Source organism: Panulirus ornatus, chromosome 12, assembly GCF_036320965.1.
Source record: "Panulirus ornatus isolate Po-2019 chromosome 12, ASM3632096v1, whole genome shotgun sequence".
Taxonomy (NCBI): Eukaryota; Metazoa; Arthropoda; class Malacostraca; order Decapoda; family Palinuridae; genus Panulirus; species Panulirus ornatus.
The window spans coordinates 25897476-25922028 of record NC_092235.1 but is presented as its reverse complement, the minus strand read 5'-3'; the positions used below and the strand labels follow the sequence as shown (position 1 = coordinate 25922028).

The 24553-nt window shown below is 42.5% G+C and overlaps 2 protein-coding genes across 3 annotated transcripts in view; one reads left to right on the top strand and one right to left on the bottom strand.

The window, feature by feature from the left end:
* Positions 1-1631: 1631 nt before the first annotated feature.
* On the top strand, positions 1632-16928 carry LOC139751906 (uncharacterized). 2 transcript variants are annotated; one of them, XM_071667587.1, is made up of 8 exons: positions 1632-1785; positions 11219-11344; positions 12286-12382; positions 12654-12834; positions 12929-13144; positions 13373-13692; positions 15294-15530; positions 16423-16928. In XM_071667587.1, the coding sequence occupies exons 2-8, from the start codon at positions 11220-11222 to the stop codon at positions 16510-16512; spliced, it is 1266 nt and encodes a 421-aa protein (XP_071523688.1). In that variant the 5' UTR covers positions 1632-1785; position 11219; the 3' UTR covers positions 16513-16928. The 2 variants fall into 2 exon arrangements, with proteins under 2 accessions (XP_071523688.1, XP_071523687.1); XM_071667586.1 differs by having other exon boundaries at positions 11219-11346; positions 12282-12382.
* A 1137-nt stretch (positions 16929-18065) lies between these two features.
* Positions 18066-24553, bottom strand: part of LOC139751729 (uncharacterized) — a 19726-nt gene continuing 13238 nt past the window's right edge. Inside the window, exons 3-4 of the mRNA XM_071667284.1 lie at positions 24246-24553; positions 18066-20637 (exon numbers count right to left, since the gene is read on the bottom strand). The exon at positions 24246-24553 is cut by the window's right edge and continues 323 nt beyond it. Of these exons, the coding sequence (XP_071523385.1) occupies positions 20530-20637; positions 24246-24553 (416 nt within the window). The 3' untranslated portion in view covers positions 18066-20529. The remainder of the gene's footprint in view (positions 20638-24245) is intronic.

Here is a 24553-nt window from a genome sequence, read left to right as displayed (position 1 = left end):
GTGTGACGCAGAAAGAAAAGATAGCTAACGGGGGACCAATTATGAAATTTAGCCACCAAGGTGTTGTCTCACAGCGAACCCGACCCCTTCCGGTACCCACACGGAGAGAGAGAGAGAGAGAGAGAGAGAGAGAGAGAGAGAGAGAGAGAGAGAGAGAGAGAGAGAGAGAGAGAGAGAGAGAGATTCTTAATTTGCTGCCAAGACCTGAGCCCATGTGGAGGTCATTGAGTTCGCGGGATACACACACTAAGGCTTTTGAGCGCTCGCGTAAGCTGGACGCGCAGCGTTCGTTACGCCGCTCGTTATGCACGCGGACGGACCCCACGACCCAGGCTCGTGGGGTTCGAATCCCTGCCTCGGGTGAGGCTGTGTGGTAGCTGGGGTGCATAAATCTGCCCGCAGCCAGGGCTGACACGCCGTAATGGGGGAGGGAGAGGAATGTTCGTTCTCCCAGCCGCTGTGGGCCTTCCTGCTGACTACGCTGCCGCCCGCACGTTCACCCCAGACCGGAGACCTGATCCGAACGCACCCACTGTACTGAACGAGCTATGTTGAACGTTCCCGTCATACGGGGGAATTGGTTAACGTTTGAATTACTTCCATGAAAGTTCCTTTTATGCAAGATGACTTACGTGAACGTTTCAGTTAATGCAGATGATTTTTGTGGATATTTCCCCCCGCCATACTAGATGATTACAGTGAACATTCCCGTTATATAAGTGTGTGATTCCACGAACGTTCCCGCCATACTGGTCGACTCTGTGAACGTTCCCGATACATTCTGGGCGATTATGCGAACGTTACCGCTACATTGAGTGATATTTTTTTTTACGCTATCCTGTACGTTTTTCAGAAGTGCTTCTGTTATGCCTTGGTGACCCATCTCTAACGATCATCAAAAACACTAAAGTTGCTTTTGTAAGTACTGTGTGTATCGAAGGCCTGACAAACACGGATAAATTAGTGATATATATGTACAATAAATATATATAACGACAGACGAGGATGGCAGCTTATATTGTATAGGGATTAGTACGAATTCCGAAGCATCGTAATTCTCAAAATTAAATGATACGAAACAACCTACAATTACGCAAAAGTACCTACCCCAACCTTGTGGACACGGTTCCTTAATTCTAGGGTATTTCGTACCATTTTTTTCTTTTAGGAAAAAGGAAGCTTCGGAGTTATAATGATTCGGATCTATGATGCTTCGAGATAACAAGGTGAACCAGCCCTATATGCATGGATGTAAACACACTAACAGACAGATGGCTGGGGTCGTTGACACAGACAGGTTTGTGTGGTGTTCACTCGTATATCTGAACCCAACTGACTCGCCCTGACATGTTATCTGGTACATCCCGTTGTCTTGAAGAGAAACGGCTAGTTTCTCAATGATCATTCACCATCTTCTCCATTTCGTAGCTATGTTAAGTCAGATGGAGATATAAAAGGGTCATATATAAATACCACACTTCATTTTATTGCATAAATATGAACATTAAGCTTTCCTGAAGGATATGAAGAATGGCATTTCTGAAGGGCAAGGGAGAAATTGCAAAAAGAAAACATCTGAAAACCCAAGGATTATTCTGATGCCATGGCGGGCAACTTGTGTGAGAGGCGCTTTGCTCGTGTCCATGTGTAGTTGTCTAGGGTCACGGGATGAGGCTCTGGGAGGTGTGGGCGGAGCTGGGAGGAAGGAGTGAGGCAGGGTAAGAGGGTCGAGTGACCGTCCCCAGCCACCGGTCACACGCTTAGGACCCCGCGAGCTGGTTGCAGGTAAGTGGAGCGCTCGCCGCGATACGTCTAGCGAACTCATTTTCCGATAGTCTGTTTAAAAGTGGCTTTATATTATTATATCTCTTCAGCTCCTGTGTGTATCTGATTTATGTTAAGCAACTTCAATGCATTTATTCTCTTGAAGACAAAACAGCGCGTAATATATTGTTTCTGATTGGTAATAGTGTCAGCTTCGACCTTTGAAATCTCAAATTACTATTTTTTGCTGAGTGAACATGTACTCTTCGACCGACTATAGATAATTAAATTCTGGAAATACAGTATGAAATAAATAACGGAATAATTCAAGATATGAAGTGGTTCATTCATAATACCATATATATATATATATATATATATATATATATATATATATATATATATATATATATATATATATATATTGTCGCTGATATTACCATAATTATGATATTCGTGCCAAATATAATTGCTACGAAGTGTCAGCCAACAGGCAAAAATTCTATTTACGACACAACGACATATTTTACCATTTACTCCATGGCCAACTTGAGTCTTGTTTGAGATCGCATGCACCAAGATGAATTTCAGTATCACACTAATTAACATATCAAATCACAATTATTAATGACAATAATCTACCAATTCTGCATCTTTGAAAACATATTTGTGTTCACGTTGTTTTGAGTCGTTGGAAATTATCCTAACGCTGGAAATAAGAATCTCTGATATTTAATGTATGTTCGACAAATTCTGAGTTTCAATACAGGTGTCCAAACTTGTGGCCATTCCGTAAAATAAGACAATGTCAAGTCAACAAAAGGTTGACTACAATTGGACATTTTCCCTACATTTCTTGAGTACTAAAGTGATTTTTGTCTAAATATACTTAGGATTGATTACAATGTCCCACTCACAATTATAATGAATTCTTATAAAACATCGCACCTGTGACTTTAGAAATATGAATTTACAAAATGTGTAAGAGGACTCAAAGAAGTACTTGATATATATGACAGTAACAATTCTATGAAACCCCTTTTTCTGTACAAAATATATCCAAATGTAGGCAAAGAAACTTTCTTAGACGGGCGATTTCTGAATACTAAGCCAATCTTTGCCTCTGGAGTCTAACAATATAAGCATTAATGGGTTTGACATGTTTTAAGACTGTACGAATAAGTATAATCACTTTCGTCACGGTTTATAAACGTAAAAAAAGCTATAAGAATATGCTAAATAAAAATTTAGGGAAATTACGGGGCTGTAAGGCTCTGTTTGCAAGCGGCTCAGTAACCCGCACATGATAGGCTAAACTTATCTGAATGTTAATATTACCTAGGACATGATAGGCTAAACATATCTGAATGTTAATTTTTTTCTACCTAGGATAGGCTAAACATATCTGAATGTTAATTTTTTTTCTACCTAGGATAGGCTAAACTTATCTGAATGTTAATATTACCTAGTTCATGATAGGCTAAACTTATCTGAATGCTAATATTATCTATGATAAATTTCTCACATCACAATAAATGTACAATTTGAATACGTGATAAATAAATGATGATTACATAGCATTCGTGGAAGTGAAAGAACAGGTTTTTGGAAGATTATTCCTACGGCCATTTGAGCTACCTACCAGAACCCCGATTACTACCGGTTTTCCCCAAGCTGACACACACAGGTTGGGACATCCTCAACACCCTATCTAATAAATCAAGCAGCAGGAAGGCGTGGAGTCCAGGTAGAGTGTCCTGGAAGAAACCTGTTTTGGAAGCGAGACGAATGGGCGGCTTAAAATTGGAGATGCGTCGCAACAGTCGGCCACACTTTGTGTGACAAACTAATCTCTGCCAGGCAAAGGTTTAATTAGAGTCACGACGGCGAAGCACGGGAAGGAACCACGGTGTTATGGTCTTGTGAAAGAGAGGCTCCTGACGAGGTCATCGGAAGTTTAGCCTTACAAGGTCTGGAAGCTTCGCTATTGAGGTATCGAAACTCTGACAATATGACTCAGTTGTGTATGGAAGACCTTAAACTTGGAGGGAGTGTCTAAACTTGATAAGAGAATTTAAACTTGACAGAAGAGCCTAGCCTTAACCTACTCTTAATGGAAAACTCTATAACGCGAGAATCTTACCTTTGAACGGATAGCCTAGCAGACCCACCTCAGCATCACTGATGAAAGTGGTATTTTTAATACAAACTCGTAAATGTATAGAAATACATTCACTTTCATCATAAGTTCTATGCGCAAACATCAGCATGAAAAAAAAAAAAACATCGACATATAATATCCGTATACAACTGTAAACTTCTAAGTGTATTTGTGACATTACGGACAAAGTATCTAACACATCAATTGAGATGTCTAACTTTCAAGTCAGACTCTGACGCAGAAAGAGAAAGCAGTGGCGAGGTTTCCAAGGTTAAAGAAAGGCTGTGGTTAAGTTAAAGTTAGGCTACAGGTAGGCCTGTCCATCGACATGTCAGTTTTATTTATTTTTTTTCGACATACACGACACCTCTTAATATAAAGCGCTCATTTTCAGAGTAAACCATACTCATATAAAACTTGTATCACTTATTTCAGACATTTCGTATTAAGGTTTAATGTGTATCTGGTAAACATAACATTACATTAGAAAAACGAACGGCTGGAATATATTCACGGATGACTAATGTCGAGACTATGCGACATATTTGCGTAGAGAAACGTTTCACATAAATACGACGATTTGAACACTGATTTATTCATCTAATGCAGTCACGGTGGTTCATTCCTGTTGTTCCTATGTCTTACCTAACAGGCAGATGGATACATTGCTCAACATCCCGCGTGGGGGAAATGGAAGTCCTCATCATATCTTAAGAAATAGGACGAGTGACCACATTTCCACATGGTTACTTTGTGAAGGCATTTCCCTTCATCCCTCCATATTTCCTGCTGACTTTCTCTCTCACCCTAGCTTCCTCCATCTATCCTTAAACCCTTCCCGCAGCATCTGTGACTGGTAGAAGCGAGAGTGAGGCTAAAGCCCAATGCTAGGCTACTGCCGACCGCCTCCGAGCCCTAACTACACTTGTGTACAGAACGTCATAAAATCCTTCCCCTAAAAATAAAAGCAAACAATGGTGTCCCGCAGGGTTCCGCCTTCGGGCCGCTAATATTTCTAAGCTATAAAGAACTTTCCAGAAATACTGAGTGTTCAGGAGGGATACGTTACAAAAAGTTAAACCTAAGCTTTGGATTTCGTTAAACATTCGAAGCCCAAATGGAAAGTGACAAATAAGGGACACATTTCAATAAGGTAGGACTGTATAATCTCGCAAGAGATATTTATATGGATCCATGTGTGAAAGGGACTTTGGGGTTGCCATAATACCCAGCTTATCACCGTGCTCGTCAAAACTAAAATTGGTGGGTTATATACTAGTGAATATCAACTTCGCCGTTAAGTATAAGATGTTTAGAAAAATGTATTACAGCATCTAGAAGGCGCAAGTCACGTTATACATCACCTGTCTGTCTACCCCATTTATGAAGATTTTTAAATATGCTTGAAGGCATGAGATCAAGGGGGCAATTGCAACCGATTTTCTAAATCGACAAGATAATGGCATTACTTAGTGGTTCTTTAAGATAATAATGAAGATGAGAAATACAGCAAAGAAGCGAATAAAGTAAAATACATACTAAAAATTCCAAAATGCTGAACAATTTCTTGAAATTATCAATGATTCTTAAACCTTGTCATCTTTATGCTAAATACTAAAAAAAATCAACCTACGTTAATAATGAAGTGCCTTACAATAGTTATGAAACAATTCAAAATTATCATAAATATACTGGTAGATATAGACAAGTGAATGATCTTTTTATGACGTGATTTACATCGGTATTTCATTTCACACTCACTTTACTCCGTTTTCTCTCTACGAACCTAACTTTTCTTGAAACCTTTCCCCGTCCTTCTTCCACCGAAGCCTCGCCTCACCACCACGATAACAGATGTCGCCCCGCGGGCACGTTTGGCCGCAGTTGCCACTTAGCTCTTACGGCCTACGTCAGGCGCAGGTAATCTCTGGTGCTGTTGGTTTAAAATGTTAGGCTTAGGAGGGAGACGATGTTACAGTCTAGGAATTAATGGAAGGCACGACGTTTCCCTTCGTGTATATGTGGGTGAATTTCTGAAGATACTGGGCTGGCTAGAGTTGTCACCGGAAAGGTTTTTGATATTTGAATATGTGCTTAATTCCGTTCGACTTGAGCCGCTTAAGAAAGACGGTGCGATCTTTGTGTACGACGGTACGATCCTTGAGCACGACCGTGCGACCTTACACCCGTCCCCAGTTGTTCTCGAGGGCCGTAAAGCCGTGCTCAAGGGGTAAACCAAACGTCCAATTAACACAGACAATTAATAAATCAAATAAGCAGTACCCCTCAACTACCCCCTTACAGTGGCCTGTGCAGGCTAATCAATTTTACTTTCCATACGTCCAAAATGTCTGGCAGTTCAAATATGTTTGATTCAGATATTTGTGTGATTTTTCCTCCAAGTCTTCCTTGCTTCATATATTGACTCGCCGAGGTCTTGCATACCCTCACAGTTATCATACAATGTCAATACAAATTAGCAACGCTCGCCAATCATGTATTCGATAACGATCATTCACCGTAGGCTAGGTTTAGGTAGTCCAGCCTTGGGTAATTTCGTTTACCTATCGAACTGTTACGGAATTTATTGTATCTAACCTGAATCTTTCTCTGGTCTTCAAATTCCCGACCACTTTATAGTGTTCGCTTTGGACTGCACGATGATTGGGGAGAGAGAGAGAGAGAGAGAGAGAGAGAGAGAGAGAGAGAGAGAGAGAGAGAGAGAGAGAGAATTTACCGGGGTTACCGAAAGTAGTCTCTTTCAAAGAACTTCTCACTCCAAAGGAGTCACCTTCCCCTGCTTCTGAAAGTAGAGCAGCCTTGGGACGTAGAAGCCTTTTTTTCTATTTTCTTTTTTCAACAAAGACGTCATACGTAAGGTAACACCAGGCATTTCACAGCAACTTTGATTCCTGGCGTAAGTGTGCACGGGAGGGAGGTTGTATGTATGAGGCAGGGGTCCCCCCCTAGCATCCCCTGCTTATCTGGCGGGTAAGAAGGTCAAGATCGAAACATCCAGCGTTCCTTCCATCATAACTCCCGTCCATAACACCAGTTAACATACCAGGGGAAGTACCTGACCTGCGTACATCCTCCCCCTGTGAATGGGCAGAGGGATTATCTCCCCCCCGACTAATGACAGAGGGACAGGAAACACTCACCTCCTCCCCCACCCCTTACCTCAAATACCAAGGGACTTAAGTGGTGCCCTTGAAGTACCAGAGGGAGTAGGTGAGTACCAGAGGGAGTAGGTGGGTGCCGGAGGTAGTAGGTGGGTGCCGGAGGGAGTAGGTGAGTATCCGAGGGAGTAGGTGGGTACCAGAGGGAGTATGTGGGTACCAGAGGGGACAGGTGGGTACTAGAGGGAGTACGTGGCTACTAGAGGGGGTAGGTGGGTACCAGAGGGTGAAGGTGGGTACCAGAGGGAATAGGTGGGTACCAAAGAAAGTAGGTGGGTACCGGAGGGAATAGGTGGGTACCAAAGGAAGTAGGTGGGTACCAGAGGGGTGAAGGTGGGTACCAGAGGGTGTAGGTGGGTACCCGAGGGAGTAGGTGGGTACCGGAGAGAGCAGATAGGCATGTGTTGATATATGGAAGATTACCGTCCCTGGCACTGACCTCAATCCTTACCTGGGCGCCTCCCAGGTGCTTCCTCACAAGATACACTACAGATAAGAGGATCATCCAGATATAATGTGGTGGTACAGCCAGCCAGCCTCGAACCCCCACCCGCCAGCCTCGCTCTCCATATCCAACGGTAATTACCACACCATCCGCCCCCTGATGGATCAAACACTGCGTACTGCCTTCCTCCTTACTCTGGTCTCCTAGGATAATAATGTCCTCCTCCTTATCCCGGTCTCCTGGGATGATCTCCCCTTCCTTCTGGCCACCTAGGAGACGACTTGCCAACATACTAACTCATCCGGATGGCAACAAGGCAGCTGGGATGGTTTTAACCCGAGAAATGACGGACGAGATACACGTTTAACTGGCGTCATCCACAACAAGTAATTCACACGAGCTTCACCGAGTCCTGTACCAGAGGAGAAATTTGTAGCCTCGACCGCCGTAGTCCACACAGCAGATGATGACAATGTTGACGCGGGGAAAGTGTGGGTGTTTCCCTTCCTTGTCTCATTTATAACGTCGCCAACTCTATATGAAGGGATTCTGATCCAATAATTATCACGGGAGGTGGTAGAGAATATCTTAATGGGTTCTGATACTCGAGATGTTAATGATACGATACTTCCTCTCCGGTATGACACTTCCTCCCCAGTAGGGCACTTCCTCCCCAGCAGGGCACTTCCTCCCCAGTAGGACTGCTACCTATAAATCCGACCAATCATGGTGACTCAAGACATTGTTTCTCCCCGGTGTGTCATGGCTTCTCCCCGGCCATGAATGCCAGGGTCAGGGTGGCCAATCCTATACACAGTTTCTCTCCCCAGTGTGACGGATTCTCCCCCGCGTGCGTAGGGGTGGAGAGGGAAGCGGGGTGGGAATTCCGGCTGGTCAGCCTTCCCGCCCCGGGCTACAAGGGTAGACGGGTCTGGCCAGTAATGTGGGGGCGGGAGCGACTACGCTCTTTTAGGCCTCGCTAGGCCACCCCTGTTGGCCTGTAGTGGGGGAACCATTAGGCAACGAGAAAAATAATAATAATAATAATAATAATAACAATAATAATGATAATAATAATAATAAAAATAATAACAATAATAATAATAATAATAATAAATGCAATGAGTATCTAACTGTCTACGAGAGAGAAAGAGAGAGAGAGAGAGAGAGAGAGAGAGAGAGAGAGAGAGAGAGAGAGAGAGAGAGAGAGAGAGAGAGAGAGAGAGGTCGTGTAACCACCACTGGTCAACGTTAAGACTTTACGCCTCCCTACGCCAGCCACTTAAGACTTTACGCCTCCCTACGCCAGCCACTTAAGACTTTACGCCTCCCTACGCCAGCCACTTAAGACTTTACGCCTCCCTACGCCAGCCACTTAAGACTTTACGCCTCCCTACGCCAGGCACACTAAGCAACTCAACCTCAGAAATAAAATATTTGTTATATAGATTCATATTTTACTTTCGTATTTCACGCAAGTTTTTAAAGTTAATAATGCCTTTCTTTCTTTTTTTTCATACTGAATTATAGGATATATCTAAGAAAGAAACGTTAAAGTCTCCTAAAAAAAATTAAAATATTTGCGATTAAACCCTCGTTAACAAGCTTTAACACATACGTACATTACTTATAAAGATCAAACTCATAAGTACCAATTCTTAGTAACAACATCTACTCAATAATGAAAATTGTCATACATTTTTTGCGTATAATCATGATGAGTGAGCGTAGGTTATGAACCCTGAGTGTATACGGGACTTAACCCACCCACCTGCCCAGCAAGTTTCTCATAGCAACAACAGGACATTTGAGACGCTGACAATGAACTTTGGGAGGCAGGACGACAACCTAGGTAATCTGGCAGAACAAGAGAGACGGAGGAAAGTGTGGGCAAAACATAAAATGGCCATTCCATATCAGCTCCAATCTTGCGCTCGCGCGCGCGCTAAAAAAGATAAAGTTCGCGTGTGGTTAACGCCGAAAGAAAACAGAAAAAGCCATTCATTCAACAATCTTGATCACGTCTTTCATCATTACTGTCAATCCGTCTGGGTCACAATAAGGGTGAATGACCTCTCCTTTAAGGAAGCTATACCACATTTCACTCAAGAGCCACGGACAGAGACCAGCTTCAAGAATAAAAGTTCTTTTACAGTTCCGCTCAAGTCTGGATACAGAGGTCAAGTAGTCTTGGAGTAGCGGCAATTATGGAACATTCTCAGAATTCTTGGGGGAAGCCAACGGCATAATCATGGGCGTAAGGGGGTCATTCATTCCCATATTATACTGACGCTGCAAAAGCCAGACAAATCTCATTATGGTCCTGCAATGTTGCCAGGTGTCTGGGCAATAATAACACTAAAGTCATGACTTTATTTTTACTACTTTAAGAGCAATGTGCCCCCGAATGGTACATATCCTCACAGATATAAATATTGGGTTGTGGGCGAATTCATGATAGAACAAAGAACTGAAGATCCTGGTAAAACCAAGACACTAAGACACAGACAAGAGGCCACGGGAGACGCTGTCCCAGGCCTGGGTTTTCCCGCGCACCTGTGTCTGGCACGAGTTGCCATCTTTGGTCAAAAGATATAAATTTCTATCAATAAAACAAAACTTACAAGAATGTTCTGGGTCTTCAAGTAATTACTTTGTTAAGTAGTCAATACTGTATTGTCACTGACTTTATGAACAGTAAATGAAAGTGGTTTATCATAAACCCCGCACATACGGCAATATGTCGCACATGAGTTACCAAGTAACAAGTCAACCCACGTCACGAGGTGAGGCGTACGTCTGGCAGGGGAGATCACTATCCACTACCGGACGCGTTGGGGTCCCTGAACCTCCTACCCTCTCCTTCCCAACCAGCGCTTCTCTCCTCCTACATCGTCGTTATTCCTCACATATCTGCTGCACAATGTCAAATTAATGGTAGGCTTGGTGTGTCATCTGCTGTGTTCCCTGACCGGTACGACAACTTGGAAGATGGCAGGGTGGGCGTGGAATGTCCCGCCGTCGTCCTCGTACTGCTCAAGGAACACACCAGATGACCCCAAAACTACCATAACTTGAGCGATGAGCTGCAAATGTGTTGTAAATGTTCGGATATGCTTTGTTGGTGAGGTGAGAAGAGGATGGGAGGCATGTCATTTGTGGGTGGAAGGCATCTACCGTAAAATATCGTTATTCTTGCGGGAATATTCGTTTCGGTACATTCACGCGTTGTATGTTATCAACTTATGTGTATCTTTCCGAAGCACTGCACATGGCTGCCCGGGAACAGGCGTGAGAGAATGCAGCCTTCGTTCGCCTGATCCTTGCGCTACCTTGCTAAAGCGAGAAACGGCAAGGGTATAAAAACACAAAACGCATCTTTCCGTGAAGATAATGATGAAAGATACAGCAGGCGTGATAACCCAGACTGTGTTATGCTGCAGTTCAAACTGGAAACTTTCTTGAAGTGTCATCCATTTTAAAATCAGTTTCTCTTTAACTGAGAACGTATTTATAGACCCGTTTATTTGCAGCTTTTTTTTTTGTTCCAATAAATAAATTCTGAAGTATAAATACCTGTAGCATAAAGTTGGTTGCCAAGGGAGGTAATTCTACTGCATGAGAGAGCTTGGAGGTTGATGTCAACAACAGATCCTTTCGCTTCTTCAGGATGAGGACGTGGTTGGCTGTGCTACTGCTGGCGACGGTGAAGGCGGCCACGGCCGAGAAGCTGGGAGACATCGAAGTCATCACCAGAGACGAACTGGGACAGGGCGGCCTGGTGCCTCCCACCAAGTAAGGCTGTGGCACCGACCATCGTCACATTTCACGCACAAACACAAAACAAAACAGACCATTTTGTTCCAGGTGTAGTCACGAACACAGCTGGCGATCAGTTTCTCTGACGAACATTACGAGGAACAGAAACAAAATACCTAGCGATCCATTCCGCTGACAAATACTATAATGAGCAAGGATGATGATATATAATAATAATAATAATAATAATAATAATAATAATATATATATATATATATATATATATATATATATATATATATATATATATATAGCAATCCATTAATCTTCCAAACATTATCATGCGCAGGAATAATTATCTCAAACTCACCCAGCGATCTATTTCCTTGACAATTGTTTTCAGGAGCAAGAATAAGAAAGTCAGTACAGCCTATCAATGACTACAAATAATTATCAATTTATTGTTACACAGCAGAAAATAATAATCCTCCACGCGAACATTCTTGAGGCTTTATCTTATAACAACTAAAGTAACAAATCTTGCGTTACAGACATCTTATACATGTTGATTACTAGAAAGCAAATCAGGTATGTTCAAGTGTAAACATGTCTAACTGTATTTCTACATATGCATTATCATTATTATTGTTATCATCATCTAAGGGGGAAAGTACCACCTCTTTATCTCCTGCGCGTCGTGGAGACTACAAATCCTTCCTTCCTGTATTATCACGCCATGACCAGGAACAATGGAAAGATCCAAAGGAAGATTTTTGTCCCCCTAAAAGGATCAGTTCCTTGTTCCTTACGCTACCTCGCTCATGCGGGAAAGCCAGACATACACTACTACTACTACTACTAATAATAATAATAATGAATAATAAATATAATTTTCTTTGGTTTTTGTGTGTATCATAATATCTTCTTGGTTTTGTGTGTATCATAATATATCTTCTCTGTTCTACTTACTGGTTCAGAATCAGTACGTTGGTACCGGTGACGGCCCAGCCACCACCTCCCTTCATCCAGGACGACGACCCACCTCCACCACTCAGCTACCTGCCCCCAGTACAGGTACGGTACTAGTACCTATACCCTCCCCCCCTCTAACTCTGGTGCCCCCCCCCCCCCTGGGGATACGGTGCATGTATGGGTTACAAGACTGTCATGTCTCCAGTCTAGGGAGAATATCATTAAGATGGTGTACATTTTCGTCAAGTTTGGCAGGAATTTTCGTCATTGTGAATTCTATGGCCGGGGTGCCATCACTGCTATCTAAGGTATAATTAATCGAGAGAAAATAAACCATTGTTTTCTATGAAGAAAAAACAAGTTTTACTTACAGACGCCACTGCCCATCGAACCGACGCCAGCGCCCCAAGCGGTGACTCCCGACACCCTCTACGTGGCGCCCGACCAAGTACCGCCCGTCGTCCACACCACCGTCAGCCCTCCTATTGGGCTCTACGACCCTCCCACGCAGGAGGCCACCGCCGGCGGCGACAACATCCCTGTAGGAGTCGGAGGTGAGGACGAAGCATGAGTGATCTACCGAACACCCAACACCCGTTCAGTGACGTGTTATTGTTCGCTATAACGTCCATTCCATCCCTCCCTCAGTGGTGACCGACACAGGAGACGGCGCGGGCGACTCGTACAGCGGATACGACAACACCTACGTCGAGGGTCATGTCGGCTACGCGGAGGAGGACGTGGAAGGAGACGATTTCGGGACGAATATCAAGGACTCCAAGTCTGCCCTATTTGGGGGCGTGATCGGCGCCAAGATCGCTATAGCAGAGGGCTTCAAGAACGCCAAGGATTCTATCGTCTCTGGTAAACAATAATAAACACGTAAACATCTTTTTCAGTTTCTTTCACGAGTTGTTTATGAATGGAGTATTTGGCGTCACCTTGCCAGAAGGAACTTGATCAATGTAACGAAGACCCGCGAGTCTTGCTCAAAATAGACTTGTTTTTATGAGGTCTTGTGGGAGACTTGTGCTGTCCTCCTGGTGTCTCCGCTTGTATTATCTCCTCCACGCCTCCTATCTCCTCCCGCAGGCATCACGAGATCCATCGCGGCCAAGAGCGCCGCCTTCAGTGGCCTTAAGGGCTACGGTGGCCACTACCACGGCCATGAGGAAGACAACTACGGCGGCAGTTCGGAGGGGGACGTGGTTGGCGTGGGCGGCGGGACCGGCCAGGTCATCACAGGTCGACCAACCTACCCCTACACGCCCGCCCCGGTCACCCAGTACCCCATCTATCCTCCTTATCCTCAGCCTGTCTACCCTAAACCCGTCTACCCAGTGCCTGTCTACCCGAAGCCCGTCTACCCGCTGCCTGTCTACACGTACCGACCCTCCTATCGACCCAAGCCCGTAAGTTACTACAAATCCTTCAGGTTGGCTGACCTGCAGGGTGGCTTTCTACCCCCTACAAAAATTCCGTTTAACCTCCTCCGTTACAGGTTTGCGTACCTGTAACTCAGGCCCGACCACGCCACAGATGGTCTAGGGACTCTACGTCAGACGCGAACGCATCTACCTTGACAGACACGCTCGTAGAATGACGTAGACATATACTTTTCGATGCTAGTAACACAGAACACCACTGGCTGACGCTGAGTCTACATAGGCACACGGAATACTATGCAGTGGGTTCCTCATACGGATACAGTATGATATACAGGTCAAGGTAACTGTATATTTGCCAGTGGAAGACACATAAAGACACATTTGCCAAAGGACACATACATATAGCACTGGTAACAGAACAAGAAGGAAATAAGTACCTAAGGCTCGACGTGATGTTCTTCATGGGTAAGTTTTTGATCTTCACCCTAGCTGTGTTATGGCTATGTGTAATGCTTTATGATTGAGCTTTATTTCAATGCTTTTTTTGTGTTCATGTTAAAATTCAATTGCTTTGCTACAGTTAAGGCTTCGTTTTTGTCCAGCATTCGCTGCCCCGGGCAGCTATTCTAACCAAACTAACATCCAATAACCTAAATTACCTCTGGCTTAATTTTCTCTTTTAAGATCAATAAAAATGTTTAGCTTTTAGCTGTACTGTAAAGGTCTTTACTAAGGGTATCAGACGTCAGTTTTACTAACACAGGGCAATTGAAAAGTACAATTAGGTTGTCCGTTTCAATGTTGAAATTCTAATACAGGTCCGAGACGTAATAATGGGTAACTTAATCATACAATATTTGTAAGATTATGTAGGTGGCAGTTAGAGGTTTGTAGGATTATGTAGGTGGTTGTATGTATGACAAGAAGCCATATTAGACTCTCCAGCTGAATCAAATGAATACATAGCACATAATTTATGTTTACATATAGTTTTCTATCAAATCGTATATTATTTTCTTATCGTGCGTGATGAAGTCCTCATTAATATACGTGTTCCTTGTTGCCAATGTTGCGAGGGTTATAACACGAAGTCTGGTTCAGTTGAAGGTTCCAAGTCTTAATACTTTGTGGCTGAGTCAGTGTGGGAGGGACATATGTTAATTTTTTTTTAAACAGCTTTACTTACGTCATGTTTACTGCCTGTTCTTACTTTTAGCTTAGTATTGTATTATCTTCAGTTTGTGTGTTTTTTCTTAGCTTCCGCATTTCAGCTTTAGCTTTCTCCCGGTCTCTTCTCTATAGCTTTATCATCTTCGTCTCCTCAGTTAAGCTTCAGCGCCCTTCTCAACCTTATCTCTTCAGCTTTAGCGTCCTCTTCGCTTCCTCACCTAAACTTTAGCATTATCATCTTCGCCTCCTCAGTTAAGCTTCAGCGCCCTTCTCAACCTTATCTCTTCAGCTTTAGCGTCCTCTTCGCTTCCTCACCTAAACTTTAGCATCCTTCTCAACCTCTTCACATTAGCCACAGTGTCCTATCAGCTTCCTCGGCTTCAGCCGTAACGTCCTCTCAGCCACGTCAACCTCCCAGTTTAAGCTTTCGCAGCCTCACTCGGCCCTCCCAACAGAACCCGCTGGTGGGGCTGAAGGCCAAGATAGCGGGCCTGGTGGAGGCCAAGAAGGAGGCCCTGGCCAGCGCCGTGGCTAAGGCCGAGGCGCTCAAGGCCACCGTCAAGGACAAGATCGCAGGCGTCTTCACCAAGGGCCTCCCCGCCCCAACCTACCCGACCTATTACCCGACTTACTACCCGACCAGACCGACCTACCCGACCTATCCGACCACACATCGAGAATTCAAAACAAAGGTAAGTCGCACGCATCAATGTAGAAAAAGTATCAAAAAAAATAAAAGTTTGTAAATTTAGCAAAATAATGGTTGTAAAACTCTCAAAACAAAAGACATACATCTTGAGGTTGGGAGAATAAATCTTGTAAAAATTTAGCAGTAAATATGTTGAAATTATTTACAAGGTGATTCTCTAACTTCCCATTGCCTACGAGCCATTCACCTTCCTAATATACATAAGCTTCCCGTTTTCCCTCTCGCCACGACCAGTTAGCCCAGCAAAAAATTTCGACCCAGAACAATTTTATTTCCCGCCTGAGTATCATTTAAATGGCTACGACTTAACTCCAGTTTGTGTACTTGTTTTTACACCAAACTGAACAAACCTGGGCACAATTGTAAGTGCGAGAGCCTTAAGTGCCACCTTAAGTAGACTTTAGTGTATAAGTGATGGTACAACATACCAGCAATTTATATCTGAAGTCCTTAAACTTGTGTCCATTCCTCGTTATAAGTGGTAAGTAACGAAAAAGGGATTTACTTTACTAAGTATGTACATTACTTCCGGGTTTACTTTTAGTAAAGAACTTCGATTTAGGAATACTTTCAACTTTTCCTTAAGCACACTTTCAAAGTAGTCGAGCAGAAACGATTCCCTAATTCAAATACTCAAAGCAAGGCAGAAAGTATTCCTACTTCGTCACTAACTACAACTAAGCCAACATGTTTAAGCCTGGCTATAAAAATTACGAGAAAATACACAAGAGCGGCAATAAAATCATTAATAAAATCTTTTATATTACAATTCTGACGCTTCCGTTTGTTGACATACGGGACGTCACGATCGACCGACGGAGGCGCATCTGGCACACGAACGGAATACTAATATTTATTTACCTTTTATTCTACAGGCGTTCGGGAAGTTGAAGACGCCCTTCTACGGCTTTCGGCCACTCTTCGGACACTCCTACGGACACTCCTATGGACGACGCCCTTGGTAGAACCCCTAAGTTAACCTGATGCTACTGTGAAACTGGGTAGCTTAGCTCCTTGGCGCAATGCTTGGCTAACCATCTTTCGAAAACCCAGTGACAAATTACTCAAATATATATATATATATATATATATATATATATATATATATATATATATATATATATATATATCCTTTCACCTTTGGACTATGAATACATTTTAATTAATAACATTAGATAAGTACTGAAAAAAACTGGGCATTCCCTTATAACTGTAGCAACTCATATTTCTTGATATAAAAAATCAATACCCCAAAATAAAGATAGATCACCCAAAAACTATTAAAAAAAATCATGAAAGTTTGGGTCTATTGTTTAAACGGCGCCAAAATTATTTTGTATCTAATACTTAGAAATATAAGGAGAATAAAATATAACTGCCATTTTATATTATATTCAACCCATTAGGGTGGGAGAAAAATGGAAACTTTTTCATGCAGGTAGAAATATATTGGAGTATTCGAAAATGGCGTTGTACATACATACGCACACTATAAACATTGTGGTATGCATATTGCGTATCACGATATATATATATATATATATATATATATATATATATATATATATATATATATATATATATATATATATATATATATATTTTGGTCGGCACAAAGACCTATAAGAGAAGATACAGAAGAGAGCAACAAAGACTTTAGCAGAATTAAGAGAGTTACATGGAGAGGTTAGATGGTCATATACTTGCCCATCATGGAAGAGAAAAGAGCAAAAGGCGACTTGATCACAACCTTCAAGTTACTAAACCGGTATGATGATGTCAACAGCCAACATTTCTTCGAAGGGACGCATTAAAATTAGCGAGAAATTCGTAGGAAAGTTTGCAAAATGTTAAAAACAGGTCGGACGAGGATTGGACCCCACATCACAGCAAAACCTAACCATCAAACCTAACCTCGTACGGCAATAGGCTGTTACCAAGTCTTCTATATACAATGAGAATTCTTTAAGGTAGTCATCATTTATCAGTTTACATCCTCATTTACAATCAATTATCACCGCAGCTTATGTATTTCGAGGACCAAATTTAACTTACCATTTGGCATCAAAAGTATGCGTTGTTGACCCCAATATGACTTACATTTCATGGTTGTCTGAAGGATTATGGACCTTACTATCAAGATAGCACTGTCCTCACCTAATATTCATAATTAACAATTCAAAGCACAAACGACTCAAAATTGCTATAGATATTCATACAAGTTAAAACGTCGTATAACAGCGAAGCAGAATCGTACACAATTCATATATACAAGGTATAGCACTATATTACCTGTATAAATTAATGATACTCGCAATCGTCTTATTTGCTTGTGAAAGCATTAAGGGAAAGAAGGTCTTATATCCTGGTATATCATACTCAGGGGTATAACTGACGCTCAACGGTCGTAACGTAAAGAGTATTATATATATATATATATATATATATATATATATATATATATATATATATATATATATATATATATATATATATATATATCAATTCAAATCTGATACAATAGAGTCGTCTTTGTAAACAATTATCATGACATGACCTGGGAACAAGATGGAACGACTTTCAAGAAAAGAGGAAGCGACACTTGGATGAGATTATGTGACCTTTCACCTGAACTTTTATTTTTTTAAGGTCAAGGCGAAGATAAGGCAATCACAAGAAAAGGTCGGGCTCATGGGGTTAACAAGGGAAGCAGAGATAACAAGCGAATCATAGTGAACGCCTGAGAACCATCGTTAAGATGGTACATGACAGTTAACACAAGACACTCGTTAGTATCGGGAACCATCATTGAACTTAACGAGCCATTTGCGGCATCAGAGACCATGAAGAACGGTAACCATTGGTTAACTTCATTAACTACCGTTAACACCAAAGGCCATCATTAGCACCGTGATGGTTGTTAACAACTTCATCCTAACAACGGCAGCGTGGTCTACACCTGTACAAACGATGGTCAACCTAACAAGTGGTTCACAAAGAGGCTGTCTGGTTCCCTTCCTTGGCTACGTGTTCCTCTGGTGGCCCAAAATGTGACTGCTTATGTGGGTAGTTACTATACGTTGTAAACGGTAGTTATAAGGCAGTAAGTCATGGGTCGTTGGCCAATCAGACGGCACCACAGACCAGGGAAATGGCCCGTTAGATACACCCACACCAAAAATCTGGCACAGACCATAGGTAAAGACCATGACCTAATACGAATCAAAAGACCAGAGACCCAGACCATCCCTACCTACCTTACAGACCCAAGCGAGAGCAGGTCTGGGCAAAGGCTTTGACCAGAGTATATTCAGACCCTGAGGGAAGGAGGGAGTGAGGGGTCTTTGACAACAGAGGTCCATGGCCCGAGTTATGGCCTCCACATAATCACAAGAGGCCATCTGTCTCAGTAGTTCCCTAGGCCCAGGACCCGTGTGAAGCAGTGCCGCCAACAGGGAAATGCAAATGAACTTTGTTAATGGGAGTTTTTAAGTATGAGGATTCACTGTTGGGGGGGGGGGGGTGGATAGGGTTCGATGGGGGAGGGAGGAGGATTGGAGAGGGAGGGGGAGTGTGTTGGAGAGAGAGAAATTTGGGCGACGGGGATTCGACCCTGGGAAGTAATCCAGCCCCTGATGGATAACTAATCCAGCCCCTGATGGATAACAAGGGCTGTTTGGATGGTTAAGGGTTGTTTGTTATGGTCCTGGGGGGTGGTAGTGGTTTAAGAAAGACTTATCAAAGTGTGTGGGCGGTTTACTGTTTATGATCTGGATGGTTTATCTCTGAAGATCTGGGTGGTTTAAAGATGGCAAACTGCCTGGATGGTTTATGTTTCAGGGGAGCCTGGATGGTTTAGACGGACGACTACCTATGGTTTAATTTTGGCGTCAGGAAGGTTTTAAGATGGCGGAAATCACAAATGAAAGACAGAAGTGTAAGAAAAAGAATAAAGAAGATTAATTAGAGCTATTCAGATATTGGCAGATCCTACTGTTAAAAGGTGAAAGGTTACAAGAAGAAATAGATCTTTTCTGCTGGAGGACAAAGGGTGATGTATCCATCATACCGGTCAATCCTCGTGTGGCTGGTCGCTATACAGAAGCTATGGGAAGCAGCAGGCAGCCGCGTGCCTTGGGCCCAAGCCTTAGTGGCTACGACACACGAGTATATCTCGCAATTAGCATCGGCCGGAATGATACAGGAAGAAGAGCGAGGAGGAAGCAACAATATGGCGAATAGAAACGTAGAGACAGGATATCGCATGATTGTTCTCTTATTACTATAATGTTCTGAGTCTTCCCGTAGCCTGACGTTAAGGCAAAACATATGAACGCCTCAATATGGTTGGACGTAACAAGTGGCGTGCCACAGGTCTCTTGTTCTCATGATACACGATAACAAAACTCGCCGACTCTGTTCTCTAAGCCAAGGTACTCTTGTGAGTGTTTGGTTTTGTAAAGTCCACACAACACACCACTGAACACTAAATATCCTTTGTTGTTCTTAGTAACACAAGTGGGAAAACATGGCAAAGTTTGGCATCGTCCCATCACAGTGTTGCCAAAATGGAGGTCATCCACTTCATTATATATTTTGATTGAGTTGGTTGTGTCGTGTGGACACACACAGCATATGAGTGTATCGTAAGTCCATTTTCAGGGCTTGTCCTCCGAAACGGAGCAGAGTAAGTCTACAGCACAGAAGAATTATGGCCTGGGGAGGATAACGTCTTGAGCACGACGTGTACGACCCTTGAGCACGACGGCACGACCTTAGAGTACGACGCTTGGGCATGATGGCATGGGCTCTGTCCTTACAGTGCCCGATCCGTTCTCCATCACGATATACGTCCACAACGACCAATCACGAGAAGGCTTACACGTCTGGCGGCTGTTGCTGCGGCCAACCACAGCGCCAGATCTTTTTTTCCCCCCACCCCCATCATGGCGTCCGTCCACAACGACCAATCGCAAGATAGTTTACATGTCCGGTGGCTTCTCCCTGCCCGCGTATTGGGCGAGGACCTGCAGCAGCATCTTGCACGTGGAGAGGATAATAATGGACATCACAGTACATAACACACCCACCTGAAAACAAAACAATATTTTAGAATTGTGGAAGACATATTGTGATCGTACTGACACGTCTGTCAAACCTGCTTTTGGTTCAAAGTGTCTCTGGAAAGTTCTAGATAATTCTTTAAGTAATCCTAGTAGACATTCTAGCCTTAGTTGTCTTGCAGTGTCAGAGATGGCGAGGGTGGTCACCGTTTTCTATAGTTTGACAGAACTTGAAACATGTGACTGTCTTAGAGATTACAGAAAACGGTGTCTCGCGAGTTACTGTTAACTGAACTATCCTCATGATGACGCATATATATATATATATATATATATATATATATATATATATATATATATATATATATATATATATATATATATATATGTGTGTGTGTGTGTGTGTGTGTGTGTGTGTGTGTGTGTGTGTGTGATTACAATTTATGTATTCTACACTCGTGTTGTCCTGTCTCTCAACCTTATATATATATATATATATATATATATATATATATATATATATATATATATATATATATATATATACTATGTATAAACATGTACAGACAGGGAGGATAAACACCTGGGCTGACCATGGACAGGTGCCGTAACCAAGTTTCGAGCCTACGCGTGTCCAACCCCGGGGGTGTAATCAGCGAGACTCATAGTCAGCAACGCTAACCCACCCACACATCTGCGTTTGTATACATATGCAAATATATGTATGTATATGCCTACTTGTACACGCGTACGTTTGCGTACTTAAAGTCAACCATAAAATTAACTACAAGACTTGTAAACCCTGGCTAAGACGCCATCAGGAGAGAAATGAATAAAAAATAATCTAAAGAAATGGTCGTCTTTTTACGTGTAATTTCGCCAGACGAGTTTTGTTCAGACAGTTCGTCCCGCTAATGATGGCGCCACCATACACACGCACCCAACCATTTGCATAATCACTCCGTATCGGCCAACTTACCGGGAAAATATCGGCAACAGTTTTAAGTCACCGTTACCGTTTCTGCCCCGACGCTGACGTATATGGTGGAAAAAAAGTTTTAAAAGGTGGAGGGTGGGGTCGACTGCATACATTAGCCTGGGTCGAGAGAGAGAGAGAGAGAGAGAGAGAGAGAGAGAGAGAGAGAGAGAGAGAGAGAGAGAGAGAGAGAGAGACTATCAAGTGTCCTTGATGTGTATGTAATCATCTAATTACTAGCACTAATACCATTACTATTACTACAACGCTATCTGTAGTTAACAGTTGTACTTTAATTGGGGGGGGTCCTCCCAAGTTTGAATGGGGGGGGGGGGGATGGATGGACCTTTTTGAGAATCAACTTCAATAGCTGAGACAATGGAGATGGAATGGAGGGGGGAAACTGACCTTTTTATTTTTGAGGGGAAAGAGACGACCCTATATTCATCATCCTAAGGTTCGATGTGAGGATGACGGGCCAGCCTCATCCAATCATCGTAATGTGACCTTAACACTTCCTCATGAAACGCTTGATGTATTTCAGGCTGGGTCATACATGTTGCAGGGAAAAACAACATGTACGACAGACCCGTAGTTTCTTGTAGTCCCCCCGCTATCCATTTTCCCTCACAAACGGTACTCTACGTACTCGTTTCCCATTTTCTATGGATCAAAAATTCTACCCTTCCATCCAGTTTTCATCTTCACTTCCGGGTCTTCCAAACACCCCTTCCCTAATGAAACTGTAGCGGAATTCCTCGCCTGCCCGCTACCTGCTGGAATTAGCGGGATTAGCGAGGAAATGACACCCATCTCCCCCCCCCCCCCCCCCAGGCAGGTTGGGTGTATAGATTATGACGTGTGTACACGCTAGATGGCAGCACCGTCTGATGACTCACTCCACGTGGTCGATACTCCACAACAGTGGTCACCCTCCCTGTGTGTGTGTGTGTGTGTGTGTGTGTGTGTGTGTGTGTGTCATCTTCATTCATAAGTGAGTCTTAATATCTTATCTTGGTGAAGATAGCACTTTAAGACCTGGTCAGCAAGACAGTTTACGGTACCAGTTTGAAGGTCAAAGACAGTTTTAAGATCAGACTCTGATCCATAATTTATAATCCTATTTGTAGCCCAAGATGGGATACGATAAGACCTCAGGTAACGAGGTAGTTTAAGATAACGATCATGCAGCGACATAATCAAAACAATACGGCGAGTTTCCTCAATAAACTATGTAGATAATCGTATTGCATTCTGCTAATAATGTTCAATTACCTTTGTCATCTGGAACTGCTTTCTTTCGTTATCAGATTTAAGATAATCGTCTGGAACTGGTAGATCTTATTATCTTACCTTAATCATCTGGAACTGGTAGATCTTATTATCTTACCTTAATCATCTGGAACTGGTAGATCTTATTATCTTACCTTAATCATCAGGAACTGGTAGATCTTATTATCTTACCTTAATCATCAGGAACTGGTAGATCTTGGAACTGGTAGATCTTATTATCTTACCTTAATCATCAGGAACTGGTAGATCTTATTATCTTACCTTAATCATCAGGAACTGGTAGATCTTATTATCTTACCTTAATCATCTGGAACTGGTAGATCTTATCTTACCTTAATCATCTGGAACTGGTAGATCTTATTATCTTACCTTAATCATCTGGAACTGGTAGATCTTGTTATCTTACCTTAATCATTTGGAACTGGTAGATCTTATCATCTTACCTTAATCATCTGGAACTGGTAGATCTTATTATCTTACCTTAATCATTTGGAACTGGTAGATCTTGTTATCTTACCTTAATCATTTGGAACTGGTAGATCTTATCATCTTACCTTAATCATCTGGAACTCGTAGATCTTATTATCTTACCTTAATCATTTGGAACTGGTAGATCTTGTTATCTTACCTTAATCATTTGGAACTGGTAGATCTTATCATCTTACCTTAATCATTTGGAACTGGTAGATCTTATTATCTTACCTTAATCATCTGGAACGTAGATCTTATCATCTTACCTTAATCATCTGGAACTGGTAGATCTTGTTATCTTACCTTAATCATCTGGAACTGGTAGATCTTATTAACTTACCTTAATCATCTGGAACTGGTAGATCTTATCATCTTACCTTAATCATCTGGAACTGGTAGATCTTGTTATCTTACCTTAATCATCTGGAACTGGTAGATGTTGTTATCTTACCTTAATCATCTGGAACTGGTAGATGTTGTTATCTTACCTTAATCATCTGGAACTGGTAGATGTTGTTATCTTACCTTAATCATCTGGAACTGGTTGATGTTGTTATCTTACCTTAATCATCTGGAACTGGTAGATCTTATTATCTTACCTTAATCATCTGGAACTGGTAGATCTTGTTATCTTACCTTAATCATCTGGAACTGGTTGATGTTGTTATCTTACCTTAATCATTTGGAACTGGTTGATGTTGTTATCTTACCTTAATCATCTGGAACTGGTAGATCTTGTTATCTTACCTTAATCATTTGGAACTGGTAGATCTTGTTATCTTACCTTAATCATCTGGAACTGGTAGATCTTGTTATCTTACCTTAATCATCTGGAACTGGTTGATGTTGTTATCTTACCTTAATCATCTGGAACTGGTAGATCTTGTTATCTTACCTTAATCATCTGGAACTGGTAGATCTTGTAGTGGATTTTGAACACATCTGATGAATTGCCCAGGGCGATGTCCGACACGTTGTCGTACATGTAGTAGATGTCCGCGCTGCCGCCGTACGACGTGTCGTTCTCCGGGAAATACGGGTCCGTGTCGTAGCTCAAGTCGTGGCTGGGCTGCCGCGAGTCGTTCTGGGCGACCGTTAGGGCGACGACGTCGTCTGTCTCGCGTTTCCCGCCAAGATCGAGTTTCCCGCCAAGCAAGGTGGTGGCGGTGGCGTCGCGCTCCTCCTCGTCTTTCACCAGGCGCA

Bases quoted from the DNA above. Each gene is read 5' to 3' on its own strand.
- LOC139751906 (XM_071667586.1), top strand. From the start codon at position 11,220: ATGAGGACGTGGTTGGCTGTGCTACTGCTGGCGACGGTGAAGGCGGCC. The intron at 11,347-12,281 runs AAGGCTGTGGCA...CTACTTACTGGT, and splicing joins CCTGGTGCCTCCCACCAAGT to TCAGAATCAGTACGTTGGTA. The intron at 12,383-12,653 runs GTACGGTACTAG...TTTTACTTACAG, and splicing joins GCTACCTGCCCCCAGTACAG to ACGCCACTGCCCATCGAACC.